General features: G+C 44.4%; 1 protein-coding gene across 4 annotated transcripts in view; it reads left to right on the top strand.

The window, feature by feature from the left end:
• Window positions 1–19,731, top strand: part of SZT2 (SZT2 subunit of KICSTOR complex) — a 446,100-nt gene that overhangs the window by 415,510 nt on the left and 10,859 nt on the right. For all 4 annotated transcript variants that reach the window (XM_029618788.1, XM_029618789.1, XM_029618790.1 and 1 more), the window contains 3 exons: window positions 3,951–4,440; window positions 4,603–4,719; window positions 17,188–17,256. In XM_029618788.1, the coding sequence (XP_029474648.1) occupies window positions 3,951–4,440; window positions 4,603–4,719; window positions 17,188–17,256 (676 nt within the window). The remainder of the gene's footprint in view (window positions 1–3,950; window positions 4,441–4,602; window positions 4,720–17,187; window positions 17,257–19,731) is intronic.

Below are 19,731 nucleotides of genomic sequence, written 5' to 3'. Positions count from 1 at the left end.
AACTATGCGTTTGATTGGGACAGGTGGTTATAATAAAGTTTGCTGGGATCTTCATTGACGTCACCCATACCTCTTTGCTACATCCTCTTCTGATGTCACCACGGCACGGGACGTTAAGCAGAAGGAACTTCATTACCTCTACCAGCCGCACCGGAGCGGGGAAACCTCACTAGTATCTTAACCACTTTTTAGGATCAATAGTGGTTACAAGTGTTTCCAAGAACCTGCCGACACCACTCTTTCTTTTGCTGGGTCAGGAAGATCCGGTCCCTTGAATCAGAGCCACTAGGATCGCAGGCATCAGAGACTGGAGGGAGACCCAGGTCAGCTGGCCCCGGAAGAGTATGCAGCCGTCTGTCGAAAAGATCGTTCTTACCCGGTGCGCAGGATTTAAACTCTCCTAGAAAGATATGTCTGCATTACATTACAGATGTTTGGTGGAGGTCCCGTAATCGTCAGCTGCCATTACAACTCTGCAATGCAGCCAGAAGCTCGTGCACACGGATCGGAGGCTATGACTTTGTTATGTCCAGCCTCCAAGGGCTTGGAATATGAAGGGGTGGTTTTTTTCTCTCTTTGGGAGCGGGTTTATCATGGGGAACGGCATGGTATGGACCTACAGGTTTAGTTATTAAAAAAAAAAAATGTAAAGTTGATTCAGAAAGTATGGCATAATGTTCAATACTCTAGGTGGGTTGGTACTCGCACATCGGAGACGTACCTCCCCTATCTATAGGTTTAAAGCGGCCTGTAGATATGTGGTCTAAATGGGGAGGGGAGGAGGGGGAGGGTTCCTAACACTCTGATAAATTCCTATGATGCGGATCAAAGTATCTATTCACAGTTTGGATTCACTCTTTGGTATAGCACAGTAGGCCAGGATTTTCTCTCTATCAGATACCTGTTCTGTTTGCCCCTGAGTTCGAGCTGGGAAACTCAGGGTAGATTATGTGTAAGCTTTGTGGGCGGCCCATCAAATTTCGCCAACGTAATTGAGTGATCCCATATGAATAGCATCCCTAAATGTTAACAGTCTGGGATCACCAATTAAAAGGGCAAAAACTTTGCAGTTTTTGAAAAGACAAAAAGCTCAATTAGTGTTGTCTCCAGGAAAATCACCTTCCAGAATTGGAACATAAAAAATTAAAAAGGGGTTGGGTCGGCTCCTGCTTCTTTTCTAATGTGCAGGGCAAAAAAGCAGGTGTGGCCATACTCATTCACAAATCCCTCTCATTCACTCTGTTTAAAGAGGTCAAAGATCCGATGGGCTGCTTTATCATTTTGGTAGGATCTCTCAATGGACGTAAGTAACTCTGTGCAATATTTATGGACCGAATAACTGCCAGCATGATTTCTTTTGAAAATTTAACTCAAACTGTTTTAACCCACCAACAGGGATGGCTTCTTGTAGTAGGTGACTTTAATTGTGTAGCTGATCAGTCAGTGGACAGGCTTCCAGCACAGACTCCCCCAAAATCTACAAGTGCCCCCTAGAGGTATTCAGTTTGTATGTGAACAATTACAAGTACTTGATTACTGGTGGAGTCTCCATCGTACCTCCAAGGATTTCACGCACACATCTAGGGCCCACAACTCATTGTCACAAATCGATTATATGCTAGGATTCCCGGTGTTTCTTTTCACAGGTTGTTAGAGCGGAGATAGGCCTGGCGGCTATATCACATCATTCTCTTATATGGGTTGACTTTATTTTCTCAGACAATACTAAAACTTTCTGAAAATGGAGATTCCCTGCATCTTCGCAAAATGATAAACTTTTTAAACAATATTGACAGATAAATGGGAAGCTTACGCCCATCATAATCCCCTACACGTCTCCAACCCCTCATTATTTTGGGCGGCCAGTAAAGCAGTTATAAGAGGAGAAATTATAGCTTAGCTTATGTTAAAGCCAGGAATACAAAGATTAACAAAGCCATCCTAGGTTTAGAACCAGAACTGAGAAACGCCAAACTTAAAATGATCCGAACATTAAATCCAGAAACTAGGTCGGCCTACTTTACCACTCTTACCTCTTTGAATACTTTTCTACATCAACGAACACAGCTCAATTTAAGAAACTATGAACATAAGTTTTTCAGATTCAGAAATAAAGCTGGCAGACTCCTAGCAAATTCAGTTTGGGTAGCTAAGGGGAAATCATATATAGAGAAATTGAAAACCCCGCAGGGAAGTTGGGCTACTCAACCTGATGTTATTTGTAATTCCCTTAAAGAATTCTATTCTACACTTTATAGGGAAGATAGACTTGGTTCCAATGAGGAAGAGGAAGATTTTTTTCGTAACCTGTCTCTTCCCCGCATTTCTTAAATAGCCCCATTCAAACGCATGAAATCTTGGGGGCCATAAACAATAGTAAATTAGGGAAAGCACCGGGCCCAGATGGCTTCCTCTTCGACTACTACAAACTTCTGAAAGAAAGAATCGTGGTTCCCTTACAGGCTTTCTATCAGCAGGCTCTTTCGAAGTGCAGTTTTCCTGAAAACTTTACAGATGCCTATATAACCGTTCTTCCAAAACCTGGAAAAGACCTCACCCTCCCCGCCTCATATCGCCCAATTTCTTTATTAAACTGTGACCTAAATCTTTTCGCAAAACTACTAGCTAACTGCTTAAATCTTATTCTTCCATCAATTATTTCACTTCCCCAGGTAGATTTCATAAAAGGTAGGTCAGCTGGATCCCCATATCATCAAATCATATCATATCATTTTGGTGGGTAAGTAGTGAGAAAGTAGCAGGCCTAAGGCGCCAGGATCATATCACCGCCACATTGATAGATCTTCACTGGCTCCCCATTGAAGAGCGTATCAAATATAAACTAGGCATGCTAATTTTCAAATTTCTCAATGACCACTCTTGTCGCTGGGCAAATGCTATTCTGAAATTTTATCAACCGACTCGATTACTACATTCCTCTCAGTGTGGCCTTCTAGAAATTCCATCTCCAAAAACAGCCCGTCTTCACATCCCTTGTGACTGTGCATTTTCAGTGGCAGGTCCAACCCTCTAGATCTCATTTCCAGTAGACATCAGGCAATGCGATTCTCTTAAGACCTTTAGAAAACTAAATAAAACCTTTTTTTTTCAAATTCGTTTTTTTTAGTTAGTTCTTTATTTCTTGTCTGGTTTTATTTATTATTTATTGCTCCCAATACTGTCTTGGTTTTGTGAAGTTTTATCTGATATTATTATGTTACGATTTATTTGCTATTTGCCTTTTATGATATGCTAGAATTGTTTTATTATTTATTGCCCCCTTATACTGTTTTTGCTTTATGATGTTTAAATTTGATTTTACTAGTATTTTATGATTTTCTTGTCATTTGTCTTTTATGATATGTTGGAATTGTTTTATGAATGTCGTCTTTACATTGCCTAGGCCTTTTAGTTAGGCGATTCACAAATTCTGAATAAATGTAGATCAATAGTTGTGGAAGGTTGCAGGCACTTGGGTGGATAAGCACTAGATAGAGAGAATAAACGGTTAGATGATTAAGTGATTAGAGAAGGAATGGGTGATTTAGTGGGTAAATAGGGTGAAGGAAGAGGTGGTTGTGTAAGTGATAAGTGAAAAGGGTGAGTGAATGGGTGAACAGCAAGGGAAGGTAGGCATGGATGGTTGGCTTAGTATATGGTGGAGATAGAGAATAGGCAACTGGATGGGTAAGCACTGAGGGAGAGGGAACTGGAAGCTAGATACAGAGAGGGGCTTCCTTCTGCAGAAACATTAAAAAGAAGTTAGGGCTTTTCAGATGGCTGAGAAGGGGGCATGACTGAGGTCTATAAAATCAGGAGCGGGGAATGGTTCTAGGACTAAAAGGAGACAGCATGGTGGGTCCGATGGGCTTCCTTATCTTGCCAGCATGACACTTAATATTTTCCTATGCTACTGACATCAGCACTTTTTCTTCCTCTCTTTACCCCAGGTTGTGCTTCTATGTAATAATGACAAGTCAGCGCGAGCTCTTCCCGAGGCTGACAGCTGATATGCGGCGGTTTAAGAAGTTGCCACACATACAGAGGGAAACCCTGGAGCCACTGGTGGGCAAAGCCCTTTGGGAGGTGCCAGAGTCAGGAGCTCACAGGATGCTGGAGGAGGAGCTCTGGGAGGAAGTGGATAACAGCGGCGAGTTCTATGCAGAGGGCTCACAGGTTAAGATGGGCCCTGGTCTCTTCTATAGCTCTCCGCTCTTTCCGCTGCTGGCCTCCGAAGTGACATCTGCTCAGAAGCAGCTCAGTAGCATGGTACAGCTGGCAAAGAGCCACTGCCGTCGGGACAACTTGTGGAAGCGTCTTTTTCTGCTGGAACCTTTGGCTTCTGATAAACTCAGACTGGGAAAACTCTCTTTCAGTGAGCTGGAGGAGCTTTTGGACGCTGTTCATTGCAAGTCCATAGCTGAGATCGACAAACAGCTGGTGAGGAGGAGTGGCGAGAGCTTATCACTCATGAAAGCACTCAGTCTGTGACGTGAGCTCATCGTGGGCCCTCCAGCGTATGACTTCTGCTCCTGGAGGCACTACAGTCAGTTCTGCAGAAAGCTCAGTCTGTGATTCGTGTTCTCTCTCTCCCTCTCGTAGGATTTCCTCCTCACGATGACAGTTACTTGGTATCAGAGTTTCATCAAAGTGCTTCTCAGTCGCTTCTCCCAGAGCTGCCGGCACTTTCAGAACACGGACACTGGAACTCAGTACCTGGTAAGAGATGGGGCTCTCTCTTTCTGGAAAGGATAATGGAAGGGTCCCGCCGAGCTCGTCACAATTCTGTCTCTTAGCCTCCTTCTTCCTCTGGGTATGTGAAGCAGAGATGCCAAATAAACTCAGTTATCCTGAGTCCTCTTACCAAGAGGGAATGTGTGTAACATAAAATTCATTCAAAAGCAGGTGGTCATACAATAAAGGATTTTTTTCTGCCAAGTGAGCTTTGAGCAGGTATTTATTTGTATTTATTAAAATGTATTGATCACCTCTGCCTAGGCAATCAATATAACATACACAATAATCCAAACTAAAGCAAAACTTTACAATTACAATAAATAATTCTGGTGGAAAAACAGCATTATCACAGTCATTACCAAAACCGCTTCATGTCGATATTAGCAGATCTTTGACTTTGTGTCTAAAAGGAGTTAGGGAGAGGGGAATATGTGCAGAGATGGATTGTTTTCCCTTCGCTGCTATAAGGGATAGTAAAAGGCTTGTAGCTCTTATCTTCATAGGAAAATTGGTTCTTACCTGCTAATTTTCTTTCCTGTAGTATCACAGATCAGTCCAGACTCCTGGGTTTTGCCTCCCCTCCAGCAGATGGAGACAGAGAAAGTTTTCCTGACACTGTACGTAACCCAGCGTGCCACCTGCAGTCCCTCAGTATTGACTTGTACCCAAGCCGAGATGCAAACTCACAAACATTAAACTAATTCCCCTTCCAGGGCGAGCAGAGAGAAAACGTTGGAGGCCCTGAACTGGAGCCCTCACATCTAACAAAGGAAATTGAAAACCTTCAGCCATAAAAGTCTGACATGTATGTGCAACTATAGTAAGTTCTGCGTTACATATAACCAGAGTCAGTCACAGTCTTTTTGAAGCTAAGGGGACAGGGCCTCTGGACTGATCTGTGGATATTCCAGGAACAAAAATTAGCAGGGAAGAACCAATTTTCCCTTCCTGTTCATACCCCAGGTCAGTCCAGACAAGTGGGATTACCCAAGCTGCCCCTGCGCTGGGTGTGCACCTGAAAGACCAGCTCGCAACACACTTTCCCCAAACATAGACTCCTCTGGCACCCGAACATCCAATCAGTAATGTTTGGTAAACATGTGAAGCGAAGACCATGTCGCTGCACAACGGATTCCACCCAGGAGGCTGCCTGCACTGTGTAGAGTGCACATGCAACCCCTCTGGCACAGTTCAGCCTTTACAGAGATACACTGAAAAGAGAGTCTCTTTCAGCCATTGTACAACTGTGGCCTTACAGACCTTACTTCCGTTCCTTGATCCCCTGAACAAGACAAAAAGATGATTTGAATGCTAAAAGCTGTTAGTGACCTTAAGATAACGCAACAGAGTCTGAACACCCAATAAGTGAAATTCCCTATCATGTGGTGTTTCCACAGTCAAATGGAAGCTCCACCGTCTGGTTCAGATGAAATGAGGAGACTAACTTCGGTAAAAAAAACCAAAAATAAAACAAAGTACCATAAGCAGTGAAACCCCATTGTCCATAATCTGCAGGAAAGGATCTCTACACAGCAATGCCTGAAGCTCAGAAATCCAACTGGCTGAACAAATCACCACCAAGAAGACCCATCTTCAGGGTGAGATCCTTCAAAGATGCTCAAACAGAGGTCCATACAATACCTAAAGAACCAAATTAAGGTTCCATGACAATAACATCCTACGGAGGATGCAAATGCTTTGACCTCTTCAGAAAATAAACGGTCTGGATGTGAAGCCAACAGCATCCCCTGAAGCTTACCTCGAATAAATCCTAAGGCTGCTACCTGTACTTGAAGTGAGTTGTAAGCCAGCCCCTTTGCGAGTCCTCTTTGCAAAAAGGCTAAGATCTGAGAAACGTCCACAAGCAGAGGATCCAGAACTTCCTCCAGACACCATGACTCCACAGACTCTATACCCGGACAAAAGCAAGAGAAGTGGATAGTGTCCTAGCTTTTAGCAAAGTAGCAGTAACTGCTGTGATTACCCTTTCAAATGCAACCGCCTCATCTCAAAAGCCAAGCCGCAAAACAAAAGCGATCTGCCTGATCCGAGAAGATGGGCCTTTGCCGAAGTAGCCCCTGCAGATTGCCTAATCTAAGTAGTCCATCTACTGTGAGATGAGCAAGAACTGCAAACCATGGATGGTGTGGTCACTCCAGCACTACTGGAACCACCCTTCCTGGATGTTACTCACAACACTTGGTCTACTAGAAGCCATGGAGGAAACACATATATAGCAGGATCTCAGTTGGCCAAGGATGGACCAAAGTGTAGATCCCTTCAGATCCGACCTCTCTCCTGCAGCTGAAGAACACACTTGCCTTGGCATTGCATTGCAAAGCCATCAGATCCAGCTGGGGGCTGCCTCACTGGGCTCGAATGAAATCCATTGCCTCTGCGGCCAACACGCATTCCTCTGGATCTAACTGTTGCCTGCTGAGATAGTCCGCTTGCACATTGTCCACTCTGGTTCACGAGACACCACTAACCCCACCAGATGCTGCTCTACCCATACTCCATATTGAAATACACTCATGGAGATGGTCATCGTCTTAGTCACTGCTGAGACTAAAACATCCACCTTCGGAAGCTTCAAGAACTCTAAGGTCATTTCAGGCAAGAGATATAATTTCACCATTGCCCTTTCTACCTTAAGACTTGCCTCAGGAGTATTCCACTCCCGGGTCACCAACTTCTTCACCTTCTTAGGTAAAGGAAAGGTCTGTGGTGGACCACGTAGCCCATCTAGGACAGGGTCTACCCCTTCATTGTCAAATTCTTCCTGCAAGACCTTGATCCCCAGCTATCAGAACGTGGGGAACGAAAAGATGCAACTCCCCCTTTCAGAGCAATCGAACAACCCTAGGGTATTCCCCTTCCGTTCCCCAGGACCTCTTCCAGGACTTGACAAACCCTTGTCTGCATCTGGAACGCCATTCACAGGACCATCTCTATGATCATCTCCCAAATCACCATGCTGTTCCCCGAACTTTCCGATTCTGTAGAGGGCTCCTCAATATGTCCCGAATGACCTCCAAGACCCATGAGATGGAGAAGCCCCCCAGACTTTCCAGGAGGAGCCACTTTCCAGATCTTAGGCAGGCACTGAGACTTCTGGATCAGCAGCCATTTTTCCCCCTGCTCCCCTCTTGGCCAAATACACCTGTGGAGGAACAGAACAAAATCAGTGGAAAAAGCCTCTGAATCACTGGAACCCTTGTTCACACACTGATAAGCAGGCTCCCCCACACTTTCCCGGTCCTCAGTGGAACCTCAAACCATTGTCGATAGCGGGGCAGGGGAGTCTCTAGGCTCTCTTGAAGCTGCCTGCTTCCTGCCATATGGGGGCAAAATGGCCGTCACTCCTTTAGCACCACCAGAGGCCTCCTTGTCAGCTCCTGCTTGCTGCCTGCATCTCCATGAAGCTTCCCTCCCCTTTGGAGACACAGCCTGCACACAGTGTGGCTGCATTGAGACACTATCATCTCTCTCCACTCAGTAGATGGTGCCATAAGAACATAAGAGATGCCATACTGAGTCAGACCAAGGGTCCATCAAGCCCAGCATCCTGTTTCCAACAGTGGCCAATCCAGGCCATAAGAACCTGGCAAGTACCCAAACATTAGATCACAAGGTACTATTGCTTATTAATTACTGTCATAGCAGTTTATGGATTTATCCTCTAGGAACTTATCCAAACCTTTTTTTAAACCCAGTTACACTAACTTCTGTAACCACATCTTCTGGCAATGAATTCCAGAGCTTAACTATGCACTGAGTGAAAAAGAATTTTCTTCGATTTGTTTTAAATGAGCTACTTGCTAACTTCATGAGGTGCCCCCTGGTCCTTCTATTATCTGAGAGAGTAAATAACCGAGTCACATCTACTCGTTCAAGACCTCTCATGATCTTAAAGACCTCTATCATATCCCCCCTCAGCCGTCTCTTCTCCAAGCTGAACAGCCCTAACCTCTTCAGCCTTTCCTCATAGGGGAGCTGTTCCATTCCCCTTATCATTTTGGTCACCCTTCTCTGTACCTTCTCCATCACAATTATATCTTTTTTGAGATGTGGCGATCAGAATTGTACACAGTATTCAAGGTGCGGTCTCACCATGGAGCGATACAGAGGCATTATGACATTTTCCGTTTTATAAACCATTCCCTTCCTAATAATTCCTAACATTGTTTGCTTTTTTGACTGCTGCAGCACACTGCACCCAGGAGCAGAGCTTTCTTCTGGGCTGCCCCTTCTTTGTGCAGTGGGCTTCCTTTGGAAACCCGTCAGTTACAGGATTATGAGACCTTTCGGAAGCAGGTGAAGGCTGGGAGGACTTTGGGGGAGTGTAGGGTTTTTTTTAATCATTATGTTTCTGATTTGTGTATGTGAAGTTGTAAGCCACCCAGAACAAATGTCTGGCAGTTGGGCAGGTAAGAAATTGCTGTAAGTAAATAAATAAATCAATCTCAGGCAAACTTGTAAACTTTGTAACCACTTTTTTCCTAATTTCCTCTTTTTATCGTAGTCTCCCATTCTAAAGATAAATGCTTCTGCAGTAGTTTACTTAACGTCCTTCCTCTAGTGATTGCACCCCCACCATCTCTATCCCTTGGACCACTGAGAACTAGATCTAAAATTGCTCCACATCTCGTTGGTTCCAGGAGCAGCTGCTCCATGAAGCAATCATTTATGGCATCAAAAACTGCAATGACCCAATTAATACTGGAGTAATTGAAATGTATTTATTTATTTATTTAGGGTTTTTATATACCGACTTTCTTGATATATATATATATCAAATCAAGTCGGTTTCCATATAACACAACTATCGCCGGGGGACGTTACATTAAACAATAAACATAGTATTGAACAGAGTAACCTTAAACAATAAGTAAGGTCGTTACATTAAACCATAAACATAGTATTGAACAGAGAACGTGTAGGGTTACTTTGAACAATCAATAAGGTCCTGATGGTCCTGAGGGTATTAGGTTGGTGGTGGACTTTAAATTGCACTATTTTTTTCTTTGTCCTGTGTCGAAGTGTTCCTGCGATTCTGGAAAGGCTTGCCGGAAGAGCCATGTTTTAAGGTTTTTCTTGAAGGTTAGATGGCAAGTTTCGAGTCGAAGATCTGGCGGAAGTGAGTTCCAAAGGGTGGGCCCGGCTGTGGAGAGTTCTCGTTTAGCTAGCGAGGTTTTAATCGGGGGAGTGTGTAGAAATCTCCCATTATTATTGTTTTTCCAGTTTTATTTGCTCTTCTAATTTCTCCTAGCATCCCGATCAGGCAGGTTTTAGTGTATATCCACTGTTAAACGCTCACTCGTCACACAGGCGTTGTGAAATCTTTATGGATACAAATTCCATTGTATTTCCTGCAGGAATTTTATCTTGCTTGACTCTACATATAGTGCCACCTTCTCCAGCAATTTGACCTGGCCTATCATGTTGATAGGACTTGAACCCTGATATCACAGTGTTCCACTATTTATCCTCCTATTAGGGTTCTAAGATGCATATTATGTCCACATCTGTATTCAGTGCCAAACATTCTAACATTCTCATCTTATTTTTTACACTACTTCTATTCACATACAAACAATTTAGAGTATGTTTTCTATTTATTTTTTATTTTCAACCTGCTTATTAATAGTTGATACAGGTAATCGGGAATCTTTCATATTTGTCAGCTCTTAGTCTTTAACACAACTTCAAACATCGCTGATTACTTCTCCAGGAAAACAGCCCTCACAGCTTCCCATAATAAAAGAATTGCCTTTTGCAAAATTTTACCACACACAAAATAACTTTTATCGTTTATTTTCCAAGACACAAAGTAAACATTTTTCCCAGCAAATCAATACTCACAAGTCCTGCTTATCCACCAGCAGATGCCACTTTGGTTCTCAGGACATCTGAAAAATGAGGGCTGTATTGTGAAAGGAGGATAGAACATGTGTGCCCTCTAACCAGTGTAACGTATGAAGAGTGAGGGCTGCACTGCATGAGCCTTTTCCTGGAGTGAGGACAGGAGGGGTTTACACTGTAAATCAATGAGATGCCTGAAGAGTGAGGGCTGCACTGCATGAGCCATTTCCTGGAGTGAGGACAGGAGGGGTTTACACTGTAAATCAATGAGATGCCTGAAGAGTGAGGGCTGCACTGCATGAGCCATTTCCTGGAGTGAGGACAGGAGGGGTTTACACTGTAAATCAATGAGATGCCTGAAGAGTGAGGGCTGTACTACATGAGCCATTTCCTGGAGTGAGGACAGGATGTGTTTACACTGTAAATCAATGAGATGCCTGAAGAGTGAGGGCTGCACTGCATGAGCCATTTCCTGGAGTGAGGACAGGAGGGGTTTACACTGTAAATCAATGAGATGCCTGAAGAGTGAGGGCTGCACTGCATGAGCCATTTCCTGGAGTGAGGACAGGATGTGTTTACACTGTAAATCAATGAGATGCCTGAAGAGTGAGGGCTGTACTACATGAGCCATTTCCTGGAGTGAGGACAGGATGTGTTTACACTGTAAATCAATGAGATGCCTGAAGAGTGAGGGCTGTACTACATGAGCCATTTCCTGGAGTGAGGACAGGAGGGGTTTACACTGTAAATCAATGAGATGCCTGAAGAGTGAGGGCTGCACTGCATGAGCCATTTCCTGGAGTGAGGACAGGATGTGTTTACACTGTAAATCAATGAGATGCCTGAAGAGTGAGGGCTGCACTGCATGAGCCATTTCCTGGAGTAAGGACAGGAGGGGTTTACACTGTAAATCAATGAGATGCCTGAAGAGTGAGGGCTGTACTACATGAGCCATTTCCTGGAGTGAGGACAGGATGTGTTTACACTGTAAATCAATGAGATGCCTGAAGAGTGAGGGCTGCACTGCATGAGCCATTTCCTGGAGTGAGGACAGGAGGGGTTTACACTGTAAATCAATGAAATGCCTGAAGAGTGAGGGCTGCACTGCATGAGCCATTTCCTGGAGTTAGGACAGGAGGGGTTTACACTGTAAATCAATGAGATGCCTGAAGAGTGAGGGCTGCACTGCATGAGCCATTTCCTGGAGTGAGGACAGGAGGGGTTTACACTGTAAATCAATGAGATGCCTGAAGAGTGAGGGCTGCACTGCATGAGCCATTTCCTGGAGTGAGGACAGGAGGGGTTTACACTGTAAATCAATGAGATGCCTGAAGAGTGAGGGCTGTACTACATGAGCCATTTCCTGGAGTTAGGACAGGATGTGTTTACACTGTAAATCAATGAGATGCCTGAAGAGTGAGGGCTGTACTACATGAGTCATTTCCTGGAGTGAGGACAGGAGGGGTTTACACTGTAAATTTTATTTTATTTTTTATTTATTTAGAGTTTTTATATACCGGCAATCATGAAAACACATCTTGCTGGTTTACATAGAACGGGGGTGCAATAAATACATAGAACTTAAAAACATAGAACCAGAACTGAGGTGACAGAAGGTACAGTTACATTTAACAATGGAGGCCAAACTTGGAGAAGGAAAAAGAGAAGAGAGGATAGAAATGGTTAAACAATGTACAATTTAAATGTAGTATACAAAATAAATGTTATATACAAATGGTAAGGTGTTTTGGGAGTCATTGGGTTGTGTCCGGGAAAGCTTGCTTGAATAACCAAGTCTTAAGTTTTTTCCTAAAAGTTGGGAGGCAGGGCTCCTGTCTGAGGTCTGTAGGAATGGAATTCCACAGTAGAGGGCCAGCTGTGGAGGTGGCACGATCTCTTAGGGTAATGTGTTTGGTCGTTTTCACTGGGGGAACCAGGAGGGAACCTCTGTAAGCATCTCTGGTAGGTCTAGTAGAGTTATGTACTTGGAGCGGGAATTGGAGATCGAGAGTGGTGAGTTGATGAATAGTTTTATAGGTGATAGTTATGGCTTTATACATGATGCGGAAGTATACGGGTAACCAATGAAGCTCTTTCAGGACTGGTGAAATGTGGTCTCTTTTCCTTGCGCCTGTCAGGATACGGGCAGCTGAATTTTGAACCATCTGTAGTGGTTTGGAGTAGGATGAAGGTAGACCTAGCAATAGGGAATTGCAGTAGTCCAGTTTCGAAAATATGACTGCTTGGATGATCGTTCTGAAATCTTGAGCGTGGAAAAGAGGTCTTATCCTTTTCAGGACCTGGAGTTTATAGAAGCAGTCTTTGGTTGTTTTGTTGATGTGGGCCTTGAAGTTTAGCCGGTTATCTATTATCACTCCTAGGTCTCTGGTTTGTGTGGTAGGAAGATTGGTAGGAAGTATACTGTTGTTGGTGTTGTTTTCAGGCGAGATGAGCAGGATCTCAGTCTTGGAGGAATTTAAGATGAGGTGTAGACTGTTGAGTAGTTGTTTGATTTTTTGGTGGCATGATTCCCAGTAGACAAGAGTATTAGAGTATGTGTCTTTGATAGGGATGATGATTTGAATATCATCTGCGTATAGGAAAAACTTTAGATTGAGGTCGGTGAGAAGTTGGCATAGAGGGAGAAGGTAAATATTGAATAGAGTCGGAGATAATGAGGAGCCTTGAGGGACTCCTATGGCAGAGTCAAATCTTGAGGATTCCTTGTTTTGGAGTTTGACTTTGTAACCTCTATTGTTGAGAAAGGTTTTAAACCAGGAAAGGACGGTGCCGCAGATTCCTATGGATGACAACTGGTTTAGGAGGATGGCGTGGTTGACAGTGTCGAACGCTGCAGATAGGTCTAGCAAGATCAATAGGAATGAGTTTCCTTTGTCGAGGCCCAATAGGAGATGGTCTGTCAAAGAGATAAGGAGAGATTCTGTACCTCGATTTTTTCGGAATCCGTGTTGTGGGGCGAAGAGGAGGTTATTGTCTTCGATGTAGTTTGAAAGTTGAGAGTTGACTAGTTTTTCCATGATCTTAGCGATGAATGGGAGGTTAGCTATGGGGCGGAAGTTGTTGGGGTCCTTCGGGTCAAGGTTTGGTTTCTTTAGGAGTGGTGAGATTGAGGCCATTTTGAGATCATCTGGGAAGGATCCTTGGGCTAGAGAGCAGTTGATGATGTTTGTCAATGATGTGGCTATTGAGTCTGGAATAGATAGGAGTAGTTTGGTGGGGATGTGGTCTGCAGGATGAGACGAAGGTTTCATTCTTCTCAGGATGGTTTGTATCTCAGTGGAAGAGACGGGCTCAAAAGTGTTTAGGCTGGAGTTTATGATGGACGGGTGTTGATATGTCGGGAGGGCATCCGTTGAATTGGAAGGCAGTTGAGTTAAAAGATTGTTGATTTTATTTTGGAAAAACTGGGTGAGTTCTTCAGCTTTGGATTGTGCCATGTCGCCGGGGATTTCTCGCGGTATGGTTTGAGTGAGGCTGGATACATAAGCGAAGAGGGCTTTAGCATCAAAGACCAGGTTGTGAATCTTAGATGCAAAATAATCTTTTTTTGATTTTGAAGTGAGGGCTTTGTATTGGTATAGTGTGGATTTGTATGATGAAATGGTGAAGTCACAAGGAGTTTTACGCCAAGTCGCTTCTTTCTTTCTTAAGCTTTGTTTTAGTTTTCTGAGCTCGTTGGTGAACCAAGGTTGTCTGTTGGAGGCATTGGTGTGAGATTTTTTTGTAGTTGAAGGGCAGAGCTTATTTGCTATATTTTCTGTTATATTGTTCCAGGAGCGAATGGCAGTGTTTGGGTCGGTGAGATCTAATAGAGGGAGCTGTGACTCCAACAGGTTGTTAAGATCATCTGGGGAGCATCGCCTCCTGTAATGGAATGAAGGTGAAGGGATGTTAGGAGTGGTGGTTTCTTTCAAGGCGAAAGAGGTAGAGATAAGAGAGTGGTCCGACCATGGTACTTTTTTGATCTTCAAATTTGATGTGGTCGTAATGCCTTTGTTACTGAAGATTAAGTCCAGAGTATGCCCCGCTTTGTGAGTGGGTTGGTTGACTAATTGTTGGAATCCCATTGCTGACAGGGCTGTGAGGAGGGTTACGCAGCTATTAGATGGTGAAGGATTGTCTATGTGCAGATTGAAATCTCCTAAGATGATTGCTGGAGAATCCAGGTCGATAAGTGTGGTGGTGATTTCGAGGATTGGGGAGATGTCTGCTTCTAAGAGCCCTGGGGGGGCGAGGACAAGAAGGATTTGAAGATGTTTGGATGTGAAGAAACCGACTTCCAGTTTTGTGTTAGAAGTGAATGGGTGTTGGGTGAAATTAAGGCTTTTTTTGGTCGCTAGAAGGATTCCACCTCCTCTTTTTCTCAGTCTCGGGAGTGAGAAGAAGTCGTAGGTCGACGTAGGGAGTTGGTTTATTAAAGCTGTATCTGAGGGCTTGAGCCATGTTTCTGTTACAGCGCAGATATCTGGCTTGGCGTCGGTGAGATAGTCATTGAAAATAAGGGATTTTTTTGTTAGTGATTGGGCATTGAAGAGTGAGAGTGAAAAGAAGGTGAGGCCTAACAGCTGGGTGATTGGTGCAATCAGAATGGGGGTGAGTGATTTTAAGTTGTTGTGAAGGGCTTGTCTGGTGGATGGTCTTTTAGGTAGGAGGCGGTGTTGCAACGTTGGTATTGGAAGAGCTGGAGACATTATGGATGGTTAGCTGGCTGTCGCTGTGAGTAGCTGGGGGGCCGATGGGGCGAGGCTCGGATGAGAGGAAATTAGTTGGGAGGTTGGGGCTCTGGAAGAACGCTGGTTAGCTGCTTGCTGGTTAGCTGCTTGCCGGAAGAACGCTGGTTAGCTGCTTGCTGGAAGAATTCAGGATGAGTGCAGGATGGTTGTTTGTAGGATGAGCGCAGGATGGTTGTTTGTAGGATGAGCGCTGGGTGGTTGTTTGTAGGATGAGCGCTGGATGGTTGTTTGCAGAGTGCTGGAAGTTGTTTGCAGAGTGCTGGAAGTTGTTTGCAGAGCGCTGGATGGTTGTTTGCAGAGCGCTGGATGGTTGTTTGCAGAGTGCTGGAAGTTGTTTGCAGAGTGCTGGAAGTTGTTTGCAGAGCGCTGGAAGTTGTTTGCAGAGTGCTGGAAGTTGTTTGCAGAGCGCTGGATGGAGGGTGAGCACTAGTCGGGTGCTGGTGGGGTGCTGCTTGGGGAAAGCGAGGGGCGAACCGAAGGGGCGAAACAAAGGGGCAGGCCCCTTTGTCGCGCTCCTTCGTGCGCGCGACGCCAAGGAGAGTGGCGGTTTAAATACCCCGCCGGTCTGTCGCGCCTCTTACGTCACCGCCGCGACGTTTTCGTGGGCGTTTCTGTGTATTGTGATGGCGGCTCCGGGCGAGGGCTCGCGGCTCGTGGAGGCCGGCAGGAAGCGAGGGCTTGCGGCCCTGGTCGATGCCGAGGGAATCGGGTGATTGCGGTCCTTCAGGTGAGAGAGCTGCTGCAGAGAAGGGCCGGCGATCGGCGCAGGAGCCCGAACGGGGCGAGCGGAACAAGAGGCCTTACCCCGACGGGCTTCAGCGCCGATCGCGCAGGCCAAGTTCACCGCTGGACCCCGGAGGAAGCAAAAATCAATGAGATGCCTGAAGAGTGAGGGCTGCACTGCATGAGCCATTTCCTGGAGTGAGGACAGGAGGGGTTTACACTGTAAATCAATGAGATGCCTGAAGAGTGAGGGCTGCACTGCATGAGCCATTTCCTGGAGTGAGGACAGGATGTGTTTACACTGTAAATCAATGAGATGCCTGAAGAGTGAGGGCTGCACTGCATGAGCCATTTCCTGGAGTGAGGACAGGAGGGGTTTACACTGTAAATCAATGAGATGCCTGAAGAGTGAGGGCTGCACTGCATGAGCCATTTCCTGGAGTGAGGACAGGATGTGTTTACACTGTAAATCAATGAGATGCCTGAAGAGTGAGGGCTGTACTGCATGAGCCATTTCCTGGAGTGAGGACAGGAGGGGTTTACACTGTAAATCAATGAGATGCCTGAAGAGTGAGGGCTGCACTGCATGAGCCATTTCCTGGAGTGAGGACAGGAGGGGTTTACACTGTAAATCAATGAGATGCCTGAAGAGTGAGGGCTGCACTGCATGAGCCATTTCCTGGAGTGAGGACAGGAGGGGTTTACACTGTAAATCAATGAGATGCCTGAAGAGTGAGGGCTGTACTGCATGAGCCATTTCCTGGAGTGAGGACAGGAGGGGTTTACACTGTAAATCAATGAGATGCCTGAAGAGTGAGGGCTGCACTGCATGAGCCATTTCCTGGAGTGAGGACAGGAGGGGTTTACACTGTAAATCAATGAGATGCCTGAAGAGTGAGGGCTGCACTGCATGAGCCATTTCCTGGAGTGAGGACAGGAGGGGTTTACACTGTAAATCAATGAGATGCCTGAAGAGTGAGGGCTGCACTGCATGAGCCATTTCCTGGAGTGAGGACAGGAGGGGTTTACACTGTAAATCAATGAGATGCCTGAAGAGTGAGGGTTGTCTCTTTCATGGCCCTTAATTATTATGCCATTTCCTTTGCAGGTGGTGCTAAATCAGAAGTTCACAGATTGCTTTGTGCTTGTTTTCCTAGATTCGCATTTGGGGAAAACGGTAAGAAATGCTTTCACATATTGCTTCGGTACTGGGGGAGTGTAGTGGGTTTTGGAATGAAGTATTTGCCTTATATTCTGGATCACAAAAAATAATGTAATTGTTGATGTATATTATGTACGCCATGTTGTAAACCATTGTGATCTTTATTTGGAACGACGGTATATAAAATGGCTAAATAAATAATAACACAGATTTCTGCTTATGCAAAACTATGAAAAGCTATATTTTCTGTATAATATATGCACAAAACCAAATACTTATGAGAAAGCTTGGGAACAAATAACAAGCAAACCGATTATAATACAATACGGGAGACTCAGTCTCTGTACTTGGCTGGAGCATGCTCAGAACCATTTCCTTTCATCTAACTCCAGAAGTTTTGCCAAAATAATTGATAAGGAAAGACGTTTGCATATGTTCTGTGGAGCACTCTGAATCGCTGTCTTGTACATTCTTTCACATGGTGTGACCACTAGCTCTGCACTTTCTTTAAACCTAACCAAACATCAGCATATGTATCACTAATGTCCTGTTTCAGGTAACAAGTAATCACTGCTGTTAGATCATTATTTAAAGGACCTGTCTATAATCTACTTCTTAATAGATTAGTTTTACCAAATTAATCAGTTTCAACCTTTGCAAAATTTCTTGTACTATGCTTGACTGATAAAGCCAGTCAAAGTCAAAATTTGTTAACCTGCTAGTTGGCTTTAAGTAAGTGGTGTTCTTATGCTTTTAATAAAGTCATATCTTTATTTTATTCTGCTTGTGACTTTGAAGCTTGCAGACTTCAATTTGGGGGGGGGAGGAACTGTAGGCTGTGAGGTGTTCCAGGCTGCTACTAGTGAAGAGGGGCCATGGGCTGTGTGTGCGTGCTGACTATGTACATAACACTGGAGGTTAGCTTGTACTTTAATATCCTTCTCCTCAATTTCTACCATCTTAATTAACTTCTGTGAATACTAGGGGAGGGGAAAGGTGAGGGCTGTGAAGCAAGAACTGTTTCTCAGTGAACACAAAATTACATGTAATAAGTGTAATTCATTATAACCAAATCATAAATATTTGACAGTATTTCTCTCTCATAAGGGACTTGCATATGATATACCGTAGGCGAGACTGTCCCTTATAATCTAATAATGGGGGAGACTGGAGTTTCATTGTACAAGGCCCCGAAGCCTATCTTTTTATTAGACTACATCTGGCTTTCATGGTTGACCGAGAAGTTAGGTGTGGTAGCAGCAGACACATTGTTCGACCATAGTTTTATATCTCATCACCAAACAAGGAAGTCTACAAGTCCACACATTTCTAACTGAGCACAGTTTTCATACTCTAGCATATTTTATGTTTGGCGGGCAGCTAATAGCTCTCAGCTCCTAGATATGGTCTTGATGACACAAGGTGAGTGGCACCCACCTCTTGTCACTTTTGCTACACCAGACTAACATGGCTATCCCTCTGAATATCCACATAATGATTCTCTTTTTAGTGGACCGCACGGGTCTTGAGGTTTCTCTTAGATGAATTGTATCCATGCCCAGCAGAATTGTTTTCAAGCATCTGTCAGTTGCAATGCCACTCACTAACTCCACAAATTGTCTACTCCTGGTGTGGTTTGATATGGCAGCCATGGGAAACAAAATAAGAACATGCCATACTGGGTCAGACCAAGGATCCATCAAGCCCAGCATCCTGTTTCCAACAGTGGCCAATCCAGGCCATAAGAATCTGAGAAGTACCCAAAAACTAAGTCTATTCCATGTTACCATTGCTAATAATAGCAGGTAATGGACTTCTCCTCCAAGAACTTATCCAATCCTTTTTTAAACACAGCTACACTAACTGCACTAACCACATTCTCTGGCAACAAATTCCAGAGTTTAATTGTGCGTTGAGTAAAAAAGAACTTTCTCCGATTAGTTTTAAATGTGCCACATGCTAACTTCATGGAGTGCCCCCTAGTCTTTCTATTATCCGAAAGAGTAAATAACCGATTCACATCTACCCGTTCTAGACCTCTCATGATTTTAAACACCTCTATCATATCCCCCCTCAGCCGTCTCTTCTCCAAGCTGAAAAGTCCTAACCTCTTTAGTCTTTCCTCATAGGGGAACTGTTCCATTCCCCTTATCATTTTGGTCTCCCTTCTCTGTACTTTCTCCATCGCAATTATATCTTTTTTGAGATGCGGCGACCAGAATTGTACACAGTATTCAAGGTGCGGTCTCACCATGGAGCGATACAGAGGCATTATGACATTTTCCGATTTATTCACCATTCCCTTTCTAATAATTCCCAACATTCTGTTTGCTTTTTTGACTGCCGCAGCTCACTGAACCGACGATTTCAATGTGTTATCCACTATGATGCCTAGATCTCTTTCTTGGGTGGTAGCACCTAATATGGAACCTAACATTGTGTAACTATAGCATGGGTTATTTTTCCCTATATGCATCACCTTGCACTTAT

This window comes from Rhinatrema bivittatum, chromosome 10, assembly GCF_901001135.1.
Source record: "Rhinatrema bivittatum chromosome 10, aRhiBiv1.1, whole genome shotgun sequence".
Lineage (NCBI taxonomy): Eukaryota > Metazoa > Chordata > Amphibia > Gymnophiona > Rhinatrematidae > Rhinatrema > Rhinatrema bivittatum.
The sequence above is the reverse complement of the archived record's forward strand: the minus strand, read 5'-3'. Positions and strand labels throughout refer to the sequence as shown.